The sequence below is a fragment of the Theropithecus gelada genome, chromosome 4 (assembly GCF_003255815.1).
Source record: "Theropithecus gelada isolate Dixy chromosome 4, Tgel_1.0, whole genome shotgun sequence".
Lineage (NCBI taxonomy): Eukaryota > Metazoa > Chordata > Mammalia > Primates > Cercopithecidae > Theropithecus > Theropithecus gelada.
In genome coordinates this window covers 86470065-86486002 of record NC_037671.1, presented here as the reverse complement: position 1 = coordinate 86486002, position 15938 = coordinate 86470065, and the positions used below count along the sequence as shown (strand labels likewise).

General features: G+C 37.6%; 1 protein-coding gene across 4 annotated transcripts in view; it reads left to right on the top strand.

Moving 5' to 3' along the window:
- The window catches only part of RARS2 (arginyl-tRNA synthetase 2, mitochondrial), a 72013-nt gene that overhangs the window by 32107 nt on the left and 23968 nt on the right, over positions 1 to 15938 (top strand). For 2 of the 4 annotated variants that reach the window (XM_025383749.1, XM_025383750.1), the window contains exons 5-8: positions 186 to 283; positions 6849 to 6904; positions 9916 to 9999; positions 14699 to 14775. In XM_025383749.1, coding sequence (XP_025239534.1) covers positions 186 to 283; positions 6849 to 6904; positions 9916 to 9999; positions 14699 to 14775 — 315 coding nt within the window. The remainder of the gene's footprint in view (positions 1 to 185; positions 284 to 6848; positions 6905 to 9915; positions 10000 to 14698; positions 14776 to 15938) is intronic. The other 2 variants (XM_025383751.1, XM_025383752.1) reach the window with 1 other exon arrangement.

Below are 15938 nucleotides of genomic sequence, written 5' to 3'. Positions count from 1 at the left end.
CATGTTACTATGACTAGCATTAGTAACAAGAAAAGTAGTGCTGGAGGTAGTGCCACTGAGAATTCTATGAAATTCTCAGTTCCATAAATTAGAATGAACAAATTGGCAATATTTAATTCTCAGCAACAGAGTAGTTGAAAGCATTGTAATTGTTGTTCATTAAATTACACTCCTTTAATTTTCAGACAGTGCTACAACAAGTAATTGAAGATGGCTCAAAATATGGATTAAAAAGTGAACTTTTCTCTGGTCTTCCCCGGAAGAAGATTGTGGTTGAATTCAGGTGAGGGTGCACCCCTTTTATGTGTTGCTTAATCAAGTTGACTGGGCAGAGGAGTGTTATTACCATCATCATTTGGGGTCTTAATAAATAACATATGGAAAACTTGAAAACCAGTGCAATTATATTATTTCTTGAAATCACAGTGAATCAATCATTGAACTATAAATAAAAACATATTTTTGGACCTCCAAAAAATGTCTTTTATATATATATATATTTAGTATTAACAGTTCCTTTTTTGGAAGAACTAGTTATTCACTTTAATAGACTCTTAAGGCAGAGGTAATGGTTACTGCCGTATTAGGAATTTTAAAGTGGCCAGGCATGGTGGCTCAGCCTGTAATCCTAGCACTTTGGAAGGCAAGGTGGGAGGATCACTTGAGGCCAAGAGTTCGAGACCAGCCTGGGCAACATAGTGAGACCACCACCTCTTAAAAAAAAAATAGAAAAAGTAGTTGTGCATGGTATCACACTCGCGTAGTGACAGCTACTTGGGAGGCTGAGGAGGAAAGATAGCTTGAGCCTAGGAATTCAAGATTACAGTGAGCTGGGATTGTCACTGCACTCTAGCTCAGGTGAGACACACCAAGACCCTGTGTCAAAAAAAAAATTTTTAAGTAATTTGATTACCAGAGAAACAAGTCTTTTAGTGTTTGTAATAAATGTAATTTTTAATTACCAGAAAAATAGCTTGAAGTTTTAATGTGCCTCTAAATAGTCTTCATAGAACTTTCTAACATGCTGTCAGTATAACTGTCTGGTATTTAGACTGTTTGAGGTAACGAAGAGAGAAAAGGGAACACTAAAAACTAATACTTTCATTGTACAGCTGACAGACTAGGAAATTATCAGAGATGTTGCATTTGTCTTCCTAAAGCTGAAGAACAGTCTTGATGAACTGTTTTTCTACTTAGAAAGATAGAACTTGCTAAGAGCCTTTTGTCTTCTTAAGTATTTATGTCTGTGGAAGATTTTTAAAAATCGATATGGGAAGTATTATGTTTACTAACTCATTATTGCAGTTTATGATAATAGCCATTAAACTTAGTTATGATTAGCTCCTGTACAGTCAGTGAAAGAGCGGGTTTTATGCATGTGTACTGTCTCTGCCACTCACTTGTCTTCTTAAAGAAGACAGACCCTCTAAGACCAAACTCATGAATTTATGATAAGGACCAATTACTGAGTAAGCTTCTGCTCCTATGGAGTAGACACTTACTATGAATGACTCTTGTACTGCAGTACACCACAATTATGATATTTAAAGTTGAGTTTAAATATTTGTTGCATCACAAAGAGTAGAGGGACTTCCTACAGTCATCCTCATACCGCAGAGGAACTACACTAAGGCCATCTCCTAAGGAAATTTGCCTGTTTTCTCTCCTCTTGAATAAGAAACCACTGCAAACCTTAATGTAGGGATTGTTAAACCTCAGCCCATAAGCAACATCCAGTTTGCCACTTGTTTTTGCAAATAAAGTTTTGTTGGAACACAGCCATGCACATTTGTTTACATCATCTACATTGGCTGCTTTCATATTGCAATGGCAGTTGAACAAAGTAGAGCTGAGTTGAATAGTTGTGACAGATCAGATGGTCCAAAAGCCTATTAAAGTATTTACTATCTGGCTCTATAAGAAAAAGAATTGCCAGCTTCTGATTAGTGTCTTAAAACGACATCCATTTTGGTACTTATGACACCATGTATGAGGAAATGGGGAGAGAGGAGTATTTCAGGCCAGTGGTTCTTCTATTTGCCTGAGGTTATTTATGTAACTGGTCATCTGGAGACTATTGGGGCTAGAAATCAAAAGTGGCTCATTTACTTCTCTGGCTAGGCATCTCTGTCTCCCACCACATTGTTTCTCCAACAGGGTAGCGAGACCTCTTTACAGAGGTACTCAAGGCTCTAAGATAGTGAAAACTTCTTAGAACAGGCATGGCATCATCAGTTTTGTCACTTTCTGCTGATGAAAGCAAGTCACAAGATCACCCCAGATTCAATGGAAGAAAAATAGAGTACATCTCTTAATGATGAGAGAAGCAAAGAATTTGTGATCATCTTTGATTATTTTCATTCATGTCTTTAAATTAATGGACATACTGCTTTCTTCACTGGGGAGGCACTTCATTACCATATTACTCTTAAACCCCTTTCAATTACCTAACCGGCAAGTAAAGGAAAATCAATAGGGAGGCAATATATTACCTGTTGCCGTACATTCATCCTTTAAGTAATGCCATTATAAGTTTCCTAAAACTTGAAAAGTTGCCACCATTACTTACCTTCTTTTGCATTTTTTTTTTTTCCACCTTCACCATCCTTTTACTCCAACTAAGCTCTAGAAATACTGTGGCATCAGTCTTCCTTACTCATTGATTCCCTGGCTTTCCTCTTAAGTTTTGGTTTCCCATATACTGCTCCTTTTTGTTTATGCTTTTAAGAAGTATCTAAAAATAACCTGTTCTATGCAAGTTGTATTCTGTAGGCTTTTTGTATGGCAGTTAATTTGCTTATGGATTTGCTTCTCTTAGCTTTTTTCTAAAGCAGTTAAGGAAGGCTGGAATTTAAATGAGTGTCTGAATGCTGGTGAAGGCAGAGCCTGTCTATCTCCTAGCAGCCATCTTTGCTCTCTGACAGTTTACATGTGGCATTGTTGTGAGACCATTGCTTCTCTCTCCCTTAGAGGTTTTCCAGATGCTGCAGTTCTTGCTGTTGTGATTTCAAAGTAGAGACAAAATAGGTGGAGACAGGATCAAAATTGATAGAGAACATTATTCTTGGATTTCTTCTGAAAATAAGAGAGATGGGAGAAGAGAATTTTTAAAATATGTAGTATCCTGAACAGACCAAGCAACATTCCCCAGAAAGCAAGAGATATGATCATTATGCTCAAGAAACTTTCTCCCTAAATTGAGTTGATGATGATAATACTAGATTAAGTAACTTGCCCAGGTTCACAGACCTAACTCTTGATTCTGAAACCTGCATACTTAACTTTTACTGCTTCCCTGGTACATAGTGTAGATTGTCATATATTTTGTCTGATTTAGGAGCAGTGTGATAAAATACAAGATAAATGGCTGTCCATCATAGATTTGGACTTCCCCTGGTAGATGGTGTAAGACTTGAAGCTATCTACTGTTTCCTCTCTCCTGTCTCTCTAGTCAGCCTTTCCTATTTTGTACAGATCAACTGTGTAAGATCATGGTAAGCAGTGGTAGCCTTTTCTTTTTTTTTCTCAGCATGATTTTCCCCAGCCCCTGCTGCTCCCAAGTGTGAGACACTCTTCTAGCAAAACAGATTGGAGACCTCTGGCTGGCAAAATGAGACTTTTGGAAGTCAGGGTAGCAGTTCTGACTGTTAGTAACTGGTTCAGTGATCTTAGATGGGACAGTTAATTTCTCTGGCCTCTTATCTGGAAAATAAGTAGTTTTTTGTGGTTTTCTTTGAGACAGAGTCTTGCTTTCTCGCTCAGGCTGGAGTGCTGTGGCATGATTCACTGCAACCTCTGCATCCCTGGTTCAAGCAATTCTCCTGCCTCAGCCTCCCCAATAGAGTAACTGGATTACAGGCATGTGCCACCATGCCCAGCTAGTTTTTGTATTTTTAGTAGAGACAGGATTTCACCATGTTGGCCAGTCTGGTCTCAAACTCCTGACCTCAAGTGATCTGCCCACCTTGGCCTCCCAAAGTGCTAGTATTATAGACATGAGCGACCACGCCCAGCCAAGAGTGATGTTATCTGTCCCTTCTTACAAAATTAAGGAATAATTTAACAAAAGTCCCAATAAGATGCCCAGATTATAATTCATAATAGCTACTTCAGTTGCCAAAAGAAGTGAATTTGTATTTTCCATTTTATGTATTCCCTTCTCAGTAGACATATGGTATCAGAGAGAAGCAAATTGTTGATTTCAAGGGACATTTTTTCAAAACTTGAAGACCTAGATAGATTCAATTTTTCTAATACCGGAGGGAAAATGCGAAGCGCTGAAAGTTTTTTTTTTTCTTAACAGACATTATAAATACCCAGTTTTTTAAAAATTCAGAGATTACAAAGAGATATTTAATGAAAAAGAAGGCTCTTCCCCATCTCAGTTTCCTCTGTGGGTATCTATTAATCCCAGTATCAGTGTCTTACTCACCCTCCTAGAGATGTTCTATGCATTTGTAAACGGACTATACATATTTTACATTGTTTTCACTTCTTCCCCCCCCCCAATAATGTATTTTATGTTTCTTTAATATGAATGCATCCAGGGCTGGCTTATTTTTATTGTTCCATTGTATTCTGTTCTTTTTTTTTTTTTCTTAAATCAGCTTTATTGAGGGATAATTACATACAATGCTTATTTAAACATAGAATTTCACCATATTTAAACATATAATTTGATGAGTTTTGGCATAGGTATGCAAGTTGTGTAACTGCCTCCACAACTATGATATAGAGCTGTTTTTCTGGGGTTTTTTATTTCTATTGATTTTTTTGCTTTACTTTTATCTATGTCATTTTCTTTTATTCTGCTTGCTTTGGATTTAGTTTGCTCCACTTTTTCTAGTTTCTTAAAGGAGAAACTCAGATTATTGATTCGAAACCTTTTTTCTAATATAAACATTTCATGTTATAGATTTTTCTGCTTTAGCTATATCCAACAAATTTACTAGTAAGGCAGCAATATGGTACAGCGCTAGGATTCCCCTTGTTTGCTCTTGTTCTCTCAAAACATCATAGTCCTTCACTACCTATTGTCCAGTTTCATAAAATCAGTGTTTCATCTATTTTTCTGGTTTTCTGATTATTTAAAGGCAGAAGAGTAAATCCAGTCCTCTTTTGGCTGTAAATGTAAGATTTTTTTTTTAAGCCTTTAGAAGGATGTTTACTTTCTTTCTAAACAATGATTAAATAAATACCTGTGTAGTTTCATAATTTCATAATTGTGCACACATATCGTAGTACTCTTAAGGGTATATTTTAAATCGTAGTACTCTTAAGGGTATATAACAAGACTTTGGAGACAAACCAGAATTAAGCTCTAGTTTTACCACTTTTAACCAGCTATGTTCAATTTTTTTTATAATTGATAATATAAAAGATAATAATTTATCTTTTTTTAATATTGAAAAACTTATGAAATTTTCAAACATTCACAAAACAGGGAACAGTATAATTAACCCCTATATGTTCATTACACATATTTGAGAGTCATCAAGATATTGCCACATTTGCTTCATCATCTCTCTTTGTTGTCCCAGTTCCCTCATCTGTAAAATAAAAGTTAAGAGTACCTTACCTCACAGCACATACGAGTATTAAATGAGTTAATGCCCGTGAAGTGTGTGCAGCTGTGCCTGTCAGGTAGTGAGTGCTCTGGAAGCATTTGCTATGTTAAATGATTGATTACAACTTCTTGAGCACACATGGGGGTGATAAATGTGTTGATTGGGAATTTGGAGTGGTGAGTCACATTCCAATTGTTAGAGGTTTTATGCATAAATATTTTTCCTTTTTTTGTTTTGTTTTGTTTTTAATTTTACAGACAGAGTCTCACTCTGTCACGCAGGCTGAAGTACAATCATCATAGTTCACTGTAACTTTGAACTCCTGGGCCCAAGCTATCCTCCTGCTTTAGCCTTCCATGTAGCTAGGACTACAAGCATGCACCACCACACCCTACTAATTTATTTTAATTATTTTTATTTTTATTTTTTTGAGACAGAGTTTTGCTCTTGTAACCCAGGCTAGAGTGCAATGAATGTCGTGATCTCAGCTCACTGCAACCTCCGCCTCCCAGGTTCAAGCCATTCTCCTGCCTCAGCCTCCCAAATAGCTGGGGTTACAGGCATGCACCACCACACCCTGCTAATTTTTTGTATTTTTACTAAAGTAAGGGTTTCACCATGTTGATCAGGATGGTCTAGAACTCCTGGCCTCAAGTGATCCATCCTCCTCGGCCTAAGAAAGTGCTGGGATTACAGGTGTGAGCCACCGCGCCCAGCTACCTGACTAGTTTTTTGAAAAAAAATTCTGTAGAGACAGTGTCTTGATATGTTGCCCAGGCTAGTCTCAAACTCCTGGCCTCAAGCAGTCTCCCCACCTCAGCCTCCCAAAGTGCTGAGAGTACAGGCGTGAGCCATTGTGCTGGGGGTATTTTTACATTTTAAAATTTTGATTTCTGATACAATAAATAGTAGCAGATATTACCCATATGAAAAATATTTCTTTGAGGCCCTCAGTGATTTTTAAGAGGGTAAAGGATTTGCACTAAACTTAGTAATTTGTGTTGGTTTTGTCAATCCTTAAATGTATCTACTTCCTAAGTATACCACTTACGTGAATGCTATTAGTTCAGGAGTCACAGGATCATTTCATTAACAATGTCAAAATTTTGAGTTCTAATTTATCTTTGCTGTAAATTTTTGACTTTTAACTTATCTTTGCCCTAATACCAAAGGCTATACTCCACAATTTTGTCAAAGTATGGAGGCATGACCTAGTTGATTCTTAGAAGTCTTAATTCTTAGAATAGAGAAATAACTTTCCCCTTTTTTTTTTTTTTGCAGTTCACCTAATGTTGCCAAAAAATTTCATGTTGGACATTTGCGTTCTACCATCATAGGTAAGTGTTTAGTTTCACATAAAATACTAAACGTGCCTTTGAGGAAGTATTTGATAGTTTAATGGTTTAATGCTTAAATAACAAAAGAACAAAAAACAAAAAGTTTAAATTTATATGAGCCTTACGCTAATTCAATATTACATGAAATGGACAACGTTGGTTAATAACGATGGAAACAGAAAATTTATTTCAAAACCAAAAGATTCACTGAGAAACTAATTTTAACTGCTATCTATGTTATGATTTTTAACTTTCTAAAAGTAAGTATAAATATGGAGAAGACCTGAAAGATGCAAAAGTAAAAATAGTTATGTGGGGATATATAACCCTTCAAATTTTTTTGCTCATCTATTTTGTGGTTTTTTTGTTGCCCAGGCCGGAGTGCAGTGGTGCAATCTCAGCTCACGCAACCTGTCTCCCAGGTTCAAAGGATTCTCCTGCCTCAACCTCCCAAGTAGCTGGGATTACAGGCATGCGCCACCACGCCTGGCTAATTTTTGTATTTTTAGTAGAGACAGGGTTTCACCATGTTGCCCAGGCTGGTCTCGAACTCCTGACCTCAAGTTATCTGCCCACCTCGGCCTCTCAAAGTGCTGGGATTGCGTGAGCCACCACGCTCTGCCTATTCATATATTTTGTTTATATAAAATACATAACAATTTTTGTCAAAATTACAAAGTGCAAATAACAATTTTTATTAAAAATTCACCTCAGTCATGTGAGCACTTAGTGGAATGTTCAAGACTGGAAATTAGAACAAGACTATTTCTGGCCGGGTGCAGTGGCTCACACCTGTAGTCCCAGCACTTTGGGAAGCTGAAGCAGGCAGATCATTTAAGGTCAGGAGTTCGAGACCAGCCTGGCCAACATGGCGAAACCCCATCTTTACTAAAAATACAAAAAATCAGCCAGTGTGGTGGTGTGCACCTGTAATCCCAGCTACTCAGGAGGCTAAGGTGGGAGAATCGCCTGAACCCGGGAGGCAGAGGTTGCAGTGAGCTGCACACCACTGCACTGTGGCCTGGGCAACAGCTAGATTCCGTCTCAAAAAACAACAAAAAAAGACTATTTCAATAAATAGAGATTACTATGTAGTACTTCATAGTTGTAATGCTTCAGTGTATAATATACTTACAATTTTCATTTATTTAGCACGTGTCATGCAGCAGGTGAATTTAAAAACTGAAATTAAAATTATATAATATTGGAATTGGAAGGGACTTTGGAGTTTATCTCAATCTAATCTCACTTCCAATGTAGAAATCTGTCCTATTGCATGCTTAAGAGAAAGTTGTTTAACTTGTACTTCAGTACTTTTCAGAATTGGAGAAATTAGTACTTGTGACATAGATTGTTGTGGGGTCAGCTCTCATTGTTCTTGGGCAGCATTTTAAGAGAAGAAATGACAGGACTTGATGAAAAAGTATAAGAAATATACAATATAAGAAAAGTTATGTGAGTAAGTCAAAAGTATAGGAGTGAGTAAATGATGGGTAGGGTATGATAAAGTTGTTTTCACAGTTGAGGGAAATATTTGGACCAGTTAGAGATAATATTTGAGAACTTACCATGCTGTGTCTTCATGTATTATATAATTCAATTTTATAACAGCCCAGTTTGGTAAATACTGTTAACTCTGGTTTATGGATGAAGAAATTCAGCTACCAAAAGTAACTTTCCCAAGATTCCAAAGTATTGTAGCCAGGATTTGAAATTAGGCAGTCTGATACCAGAAGTCTAGGTTCAGATATTTAATTGGATTTGTGATATAACAAGGGGCTAAGAAGAAAAAAAATAAGAATATGCTATCTTTGTACCAGCTGGAAAAACTGGGGTTCCCGTTGCTGGGACTTTATAGATTGGGAAAGTCTAGAAGTAGGGAAGCTGGAAAAGAAGATAGCTGCAGTAGTTTAAGATAGGTATGGATATTGGTGAAGGTTTATTTGCAAAAAACTAAATCCATTCTTAGTAAAGGTAGGAGAGGATTTATTATAGGATATTGAATGGTTTACAAAGTTGTTGGGACAGCTGCAGAAGCTTTGGATTAAGCTGACATAAATAACTCCCAAAACTGCACTATAGAACTTTGTCATCAAGGGAGCTCCTGCCTCTTCTGCAATCACTTCCACTGCTCTAGAACCATGCTGCCACTGCCGTGGTCAAGAAAATGCCACTACTCCTGCCATGCCGTCTAGAATCCATCCAGTCTTAGGAGGCAGCCCCATATACTTTCAGTTTCTTTGGTGGCCATCATGGAATACTAGGACCTCTGTTCATGGTGTCACATAAAAACAAAGCCTCCACAACTGTGCTTGTCATAAAAAAATAGAAGTAGCTCACCTTCTAAATCTTACACAGACTGTCTCTGATTGCCCAAACCTAGAAGACTTCTGGAACTCTAACAAAAAGAGACTCTGGGAATTGTACTTTTTAGGTTTTCAGCCTCGGCAGTAGATGAGGGCACACAAGAAGGAAAGCGGAATAGATGTTGAGTGTGAAACCAGCATCAGCAGTATGGGAAAGTGAAAGCTTTAGATTATTACATGCTGTTAGGGAGCAGGCATGCAGAGGGTAGATGTTAGTGATTAAAAGGAGATAGAATGAGCTATTTAGAAAACACAAAAAGGGAAAATACAGCAGTGAGGCTTCGGTTCTTAGGACACAGACAAATGTATTTCTTGTTAATTACTGGGATTTTTTTTTTTCTCTCCTTGAAATTGACTAGAATAGCGATTACTCTAACGTGTTCTAAAATCCTATTAATAATGTTGATGAAAATTCTGTTACTGTGAAATGTGAGATTCTTTGGAATAACTGCCCTACAAGTAATTTCTTACTCCCTTTCCATAACATATATGAAAACACAATGATGAATATTTTAGTTAAAAACAATAAGTTGGTAAATTTTGTGAAAAGAATTTTTTACTTATGCTTTGATAATAGAGAAGTACGTGGTTCTTATGTCAAAAATGGATAACAAGAATGAGAAACTATACTTTATTGATTACTAGGAAATTTTATAGCAAATCTCAAAGAAGCTTTAGGACATCAAGTAATAAGAATAAATTACCTTGGCGATTGGGGCATGCAGTTTGGTAAGTACGTTTGAGATTTTATTTTTCATTTCATTGTAAAATTCAATTTTTAAAAACTTTGATCTTCTGGACAGAATATAGGCAGAATCCCATTGGATGAAGTAGTATGTCCTACCTATTTTTTTTTTCCTAATGGCTTTTGTGCATATTATCTTCTATTTATTTGAGTAATTCTCACCACACAAGTTACCTTTGGGGAAGGTAACTTCACACATTCAAAGACGACCTGGGCCAGGCATGGTGTTTCACTCCTGTAATGCCAACATTTGGGAGGCCAAGATGGGTGGATCACTTGAGCCCAGGAGTTTGAGACCAGCCTGAGCAACATGGTGAAACCCTGTCTTTACAAGATACAAAAAAATTAGCTGGACATGGTGGCATGCCCTTGTATTCCTAGCTACTCGGAAGGCTGAGGTAAGAGGATCGTGTTAGCCCAGGAGGTCAAGGCTGCAGTCCACTGAACTCCAGTGTGGGTGGCAGAGGAGGACCCTGTCTAAAAAAAAAAAAAAAAAACCCCAGAGTAAGACCTGATGTAAGCTTTTTTGGTTTTAATAAAGAGGAATTGCCTGCTTTTATTAGTTACATGTAGAAGTGAGTATACAGGGAAGAAGTAAGTCTAACTGTGTACACCGTTCTCAACCACAGCCCTGCTGTTTTTCAATCTAAGGACATCCAGCCTCCCTGGGCCATCCTACACGAAGTAGGATCCACTATTATACCATAGCCAGTGGCCCAGAAGATAAGCATAGGGTGATACTTTGGCTTCCCCTTGAACTGTACAGTGAGGGGCAGGAGTAGGGTGGGGAAAGTCCAGAAGGAAAAGAGAAAAAGAGAGGAGTGCGATCCAAACAGTTAAGTACTACCACAAATTATCTCTCATATAATGAGTTTACTCAGAACCATTCCTAACTCATGTAAACCAGTAATCAAGGTGTGAGAGGGCAAGGTAAATGAAGTTGTTATGGTAGTGAAGGACAGGGTAGATTGTGAAATACAAACTTTTTTTTTTTTTTACTTTTTTTTTTTATTATACTTTAAGTTCTAGGGTACATGTGCACAATGTGCAGGTTTGTTACATATGTATATATACACGTGCCATGTTCGTGTGCTGCACCCATTAACTCGTCATTTACATTAGGTATATCTCCTAATGCTATCCCTTCCCCCTACCTCCTCCCCACAATAGGACCCGGTGTGTGATGCTCCCCTTCCTGTGTCCAGGTGATCTCATTGTTCAATTCCCACCTATGTGTGAGAACATACGGTATTTGGTTTTCTGTTCTTGTGATAGTTTGCTGAGAATGATGGTTTCCAGCTGCATCCATGTCCCTACAAAGGACACAAACTCATCCTTTTTTATGGCTGCATAGTATTCCATGGTGTATATATATGCGCCACATTTTCTTAATCCAGTCTGTCACTGATGGACATTTGGGTTGATTCCAAGTCTTTGCTATTGTGAATAGTGCCACAATAAACATACGTGTGCATGTGTCTTTATAGCAGCGTGACTTATCCTTTGGGTATATCCCCAGTAATGGGATGGCTGGGTCAAATGGTATTTCTAGTTCTAGATCCTTGAGGAATGGCCACACTGTTTTCCACAATGGTTGAACTAGTTTACAGTCCACCAACAGTGTAAAAGTGTTCCTATTTCTCCACATCCTCTCCAGCACCTGTTGTTTCCTGATTTTTTAATGATTGCCATTCTAATTGGTGTGAGAAGGTATCTCATTGTGGTTTTGACTTGCATTTCTCTGATGACCATTGATGATTAGCATTTATTCATGTGTCTGTTGGCTGTATGAATGTCTTCTTTTGAGAAGTGTCTGTTCATATCCTTTGCCCACTTTTTGATGGGGTTGTTTTTTTCTTGTAAATTTGATTGAGTTCTTTATAGGTTCTGGATATTAGCCCTTTGTCAGATGAGTAGATGGCAAAAATTTTCTCCCATTCTGTAGGTTGCCTGTTCACTCTGATGGTCATTTCTTTTGCTGTGCAGAAGCTCTTTAGTTTAATTAGATCCCATTTATCAATTTTGGCTTTTGTTGCCGTTGTTTTTGGTGTTTTAGACGTGAAGTCCTTGCCTATGCCTATGTCCTGAATGGTATTACCTAGGTTTTCTTCTAGGGTTTTTATGGTTTTAGGTCTAACATTTAAGTCTCTAATCCATCTTGAATTAGTTTTCATATAAGGAATAAGGAAAGGATCCAGTTTCAGCTTTCTACTTATGGCTAGCCAATTTTCCCAGCACCATTTATTAAATAGGGAATCCTTTCCCCATTTCTTGTTTTTCTGAGGTTTGTCAAAGATCAAATGGCTGTAGATGTGTGGTATTATTTCTGAGGGCTCTGTTCTGTTCCATTGGTCTGTATCTCTGTTTTGGTACCAGTACCATGCTGTTTTGGTTACTGTAGCCTTGTAGTGTAGTTTGAAGTCAGGTAGCGTGATGCATCCAGCTTTGTTCTTTTGGCTTAGGATTGTGTGAAATACAAACTTTAAGAAAATCTCTGGTGTTACTGCCGTGTATATTTTAAGAAACATCTCTACTATCTAATTTCTATAAAGCATTCTCTGACACACAGACACACCCTTGCCCATCTTCTCACATCACCAATTTCCTAGTATCCAGCTCTACTCAAATATGGTAAGCCTCCTGTCTTATATTCTTATTTGTATGCTTCCCTGCCCTACTGAGGCATGTTCCTTGAAGTCGTAGACTGACTTTTATATCTACAGTGCTACATGTAAGAAGCACTCTAAGAAGAGTAGACCTTGAATCTGTTAATAGTACCCTTACTATTCACTGTGGAAGAATCAGAATACTTGCCCTGCATTTAAAAAATCAACCTGTAGTTCACAACAGCTGGTAGTCAGAGGGCTAGGCCCTAGGCTCAACAGTCAGACTTAATGGATGGCACTGATTTTTATTAGTTTGACCGATTTAGACATTTCACAGGCATTAGCAAATATGTGATTAGGGTATTCATTACATTTTAGCCGCAGGATTTCATTATAGCAGTTTTTTCTCTAAAGGACTGCTATGGTTAATGATCTGTCAACATTTCCATTATAACCATCATTGTTAAAGAATAATTTTGCTGTTTCAGCTATTTCCATTTGAAAGTTGGCAGTTTCTAAGCACAGAATTAGTTTTTGAAAATGTATTAGGCTGAATGTTAAATGGAATTGGCCTTTACTTTTCCCATTTTTGTGTTTTGGAACACTGAGCATCTTTCCACACTCTGCTTCAGCCACCATGAATCATAATCACATTTGCTCTTGCTTGAAAGTGAATAGAGCTTCAGTCATCCTTCCTGTTCCTAAGTTCCAAAGTATTGTTATTCCTGTCTCCTGTGTTCAGTCACGTCCTACTTTCTACTGAACCTTGTATAGAAAAATGTGTATCAGTAAAGCCCTTTAGATCTGAAGCTTGGTAATTGATATAGAAATAATTTTTTTTTTCTTTCCGAGATGGAGTCTTGCTCTGTCACCCAGGCTGGCGTGCAGTGGCACCATCTCAGCTCACTGCAACCTCTGCCTCCCAGGTTCAAGTGATTCTCCTGTCTCAGCCTCCCAAGTAGCTGGGATCGCAGGCATGTACCACCATGCCAGGCTAATTTTGTTTTTTTGTTGTTTTGTTTTGGTTTTTTTGAGATAAAATTTCACTTTTGTTGCCCAGGCTGGAGTGCAATCGCACGATCTCGGCTCACCGCAGCCTCCACCTCCCAGGTTCAAGTGATTCTCCTGTCTCACCCTCCCTAGTAGCTGGGATTACAGGCATGAGCCACCGCACCCAGCCATAAATTAGTTTTTAAAGTAATAAAACTAATGTTCCTCTTACCCCACACTGCATATATCCTTTCAAACGGAAATTATGATCATCTTTATGCAGAATATCGTGAGTCTACATACTCCCAGACTGTACTAGGAATTTTAATTTGTAGTTTACCAACCTCAGTTTTTGGTTGTTTTTTTTTTTTCTTTCTTTTTTTTAAGGTACAAATTAACACTATCCCTGAACTCTGAATTTATCATCAAAGACTGAAAAATTATACACGGTCAAATTTAAGATTTTTGTTGCTTGGCTACCTTGAACCTGAGAAATAATCAAGGATGTTCCAAGTTTTACCTTTTGCTGTTTTCCTCCAATTATTTGTTTAAGAACTAATATAACAACAAAACCATTGTTGTCTTCATTAATGTCTTCCTAAAACATTAATGCCTACAAGTTTAAAAAGAAAGTTTGAAAACACTTTCCATCAGTTTTTTTTTTTTTTTTTAATAAATTTTGAGTGCCTAGTGTCTAGCATCATGATGTCACTTCAACGGAGTAACTGCATAATAAATGTTTATTTTTTAATGTCTGCTAGGGTGGTGTTTGGCACTGTTAGTACAAAGATAAATTAGTCCAGACTCTACCTTTGATGAGCTCATAACCTGTTGGTTTCTGTGAACTTAATTTCAGTGATCTGTTCATTATATTTATGTATATTTATATATCTATTTAATATATTTATGATTAAATATATTGAATTTGACTTGTGTCAGTTTATAGAAGGAAAAAGTGTATTTTGTAATAGTTCTCAGGATACATAATATGACAGGTTGCTCTTTTTATAGAATTATGCATATTCCTGTCATGCCTATTCTCTATTGTTCAACTTGATAATTTTTCATTTATGGATTATCATGGTAGGTCTTCTGGGAACTGGCTTCCAACTGTTTGGCTATGAGGAAAAATTGCAGTCCAATCCTCTACAGCATCTCTTTGAAGTAAGTTGGCAAGAAAACATTTCAAAATTTTTTCAGAGTACTGTGTAGCTTAGTAACATATTTTTAATCCCAGAGGTTTATTTTTATTTATTTTGAGACAGGGTCTTGCTCTGTTGCCCAGGCTAGAGTGCAGTGGTGCAATCTCAGCTCACTGCAACCTCTGCCTCCTGGGTTCAAGCGATTCTCATGCCTCAGCCTCCCAAGTTGCTGGGACTACAGGCATCTGCCACCATACCCAGCTAATTTTTGTATTTTTAGTAGAGATGGGGTTTCTCCATGTTGGCCAGGCAGGTCTCAAACTCCTGACTCAGGTAATCCACCCACCTTGGCTTCCCAAAGTGCTGGGATTACAGGCGTGAGTCACCATGCCTAGCCTCCAGAGGTTTAAAAAATATGTTATTTAAAACAGGGAACCAAAACATAATTGAAAATGTTGCTTTTGGCTGGGCATAATAACTCACACCTGCATCCCAGCACTTTGGGAGGCCAAGGCAGGAGGATTGCTTGACACCAGGAGTTCAAAACCAGTTTGGGCAACATAATGAGACCCAGCCTCTACAAAGTAATGAAATATTAGCCAGGCACAGTGGCCTGTTCCTATAGTCCTAGTTACTTGGGAGACTGACTGAGGCAGGGGGATTGCTTGACCCCAGGAATTTAAGGCTACAGTGGTCATGACACTGCACTCCAGCCTGGACAACAGAGCAAGACCCTGTCTCAGAAACAAAGAAAATGTTGCACTTATTTTTACTAGGTTATTTTTATTTCTTAATCTAAGATTTTTTAAATGCTCTTTTAGTTGATTTGGGACAGTATTTCTTCAGGTATAGAATCTTTTTGGAATAAACATGTAAGATAATGATTCAACACAGAAATTTCTCAATTTTCTGCCAGTTAATATGTACTGCAGCTATTTTCATGGTAATAACTGTATATCAATTAGACTTGAAAAATGAATATTTTTGTTCTTTTTCTGGTGTGGGGAATGGCATGTCTGTTTCTCTCTGAAATCGTGTGTGCTTTTCCCGTTTACAACTTTCACCTGGTTTTCCTGGCTTTTGTCCAATGTGAATTTCTGTCTACTCTATTTCATTTAGTCCCCTGGATACTTTGCTTCTTTATCTTCAGTTCTTCCTGAAGTTTATTAATAAAGTCCTTCCTGT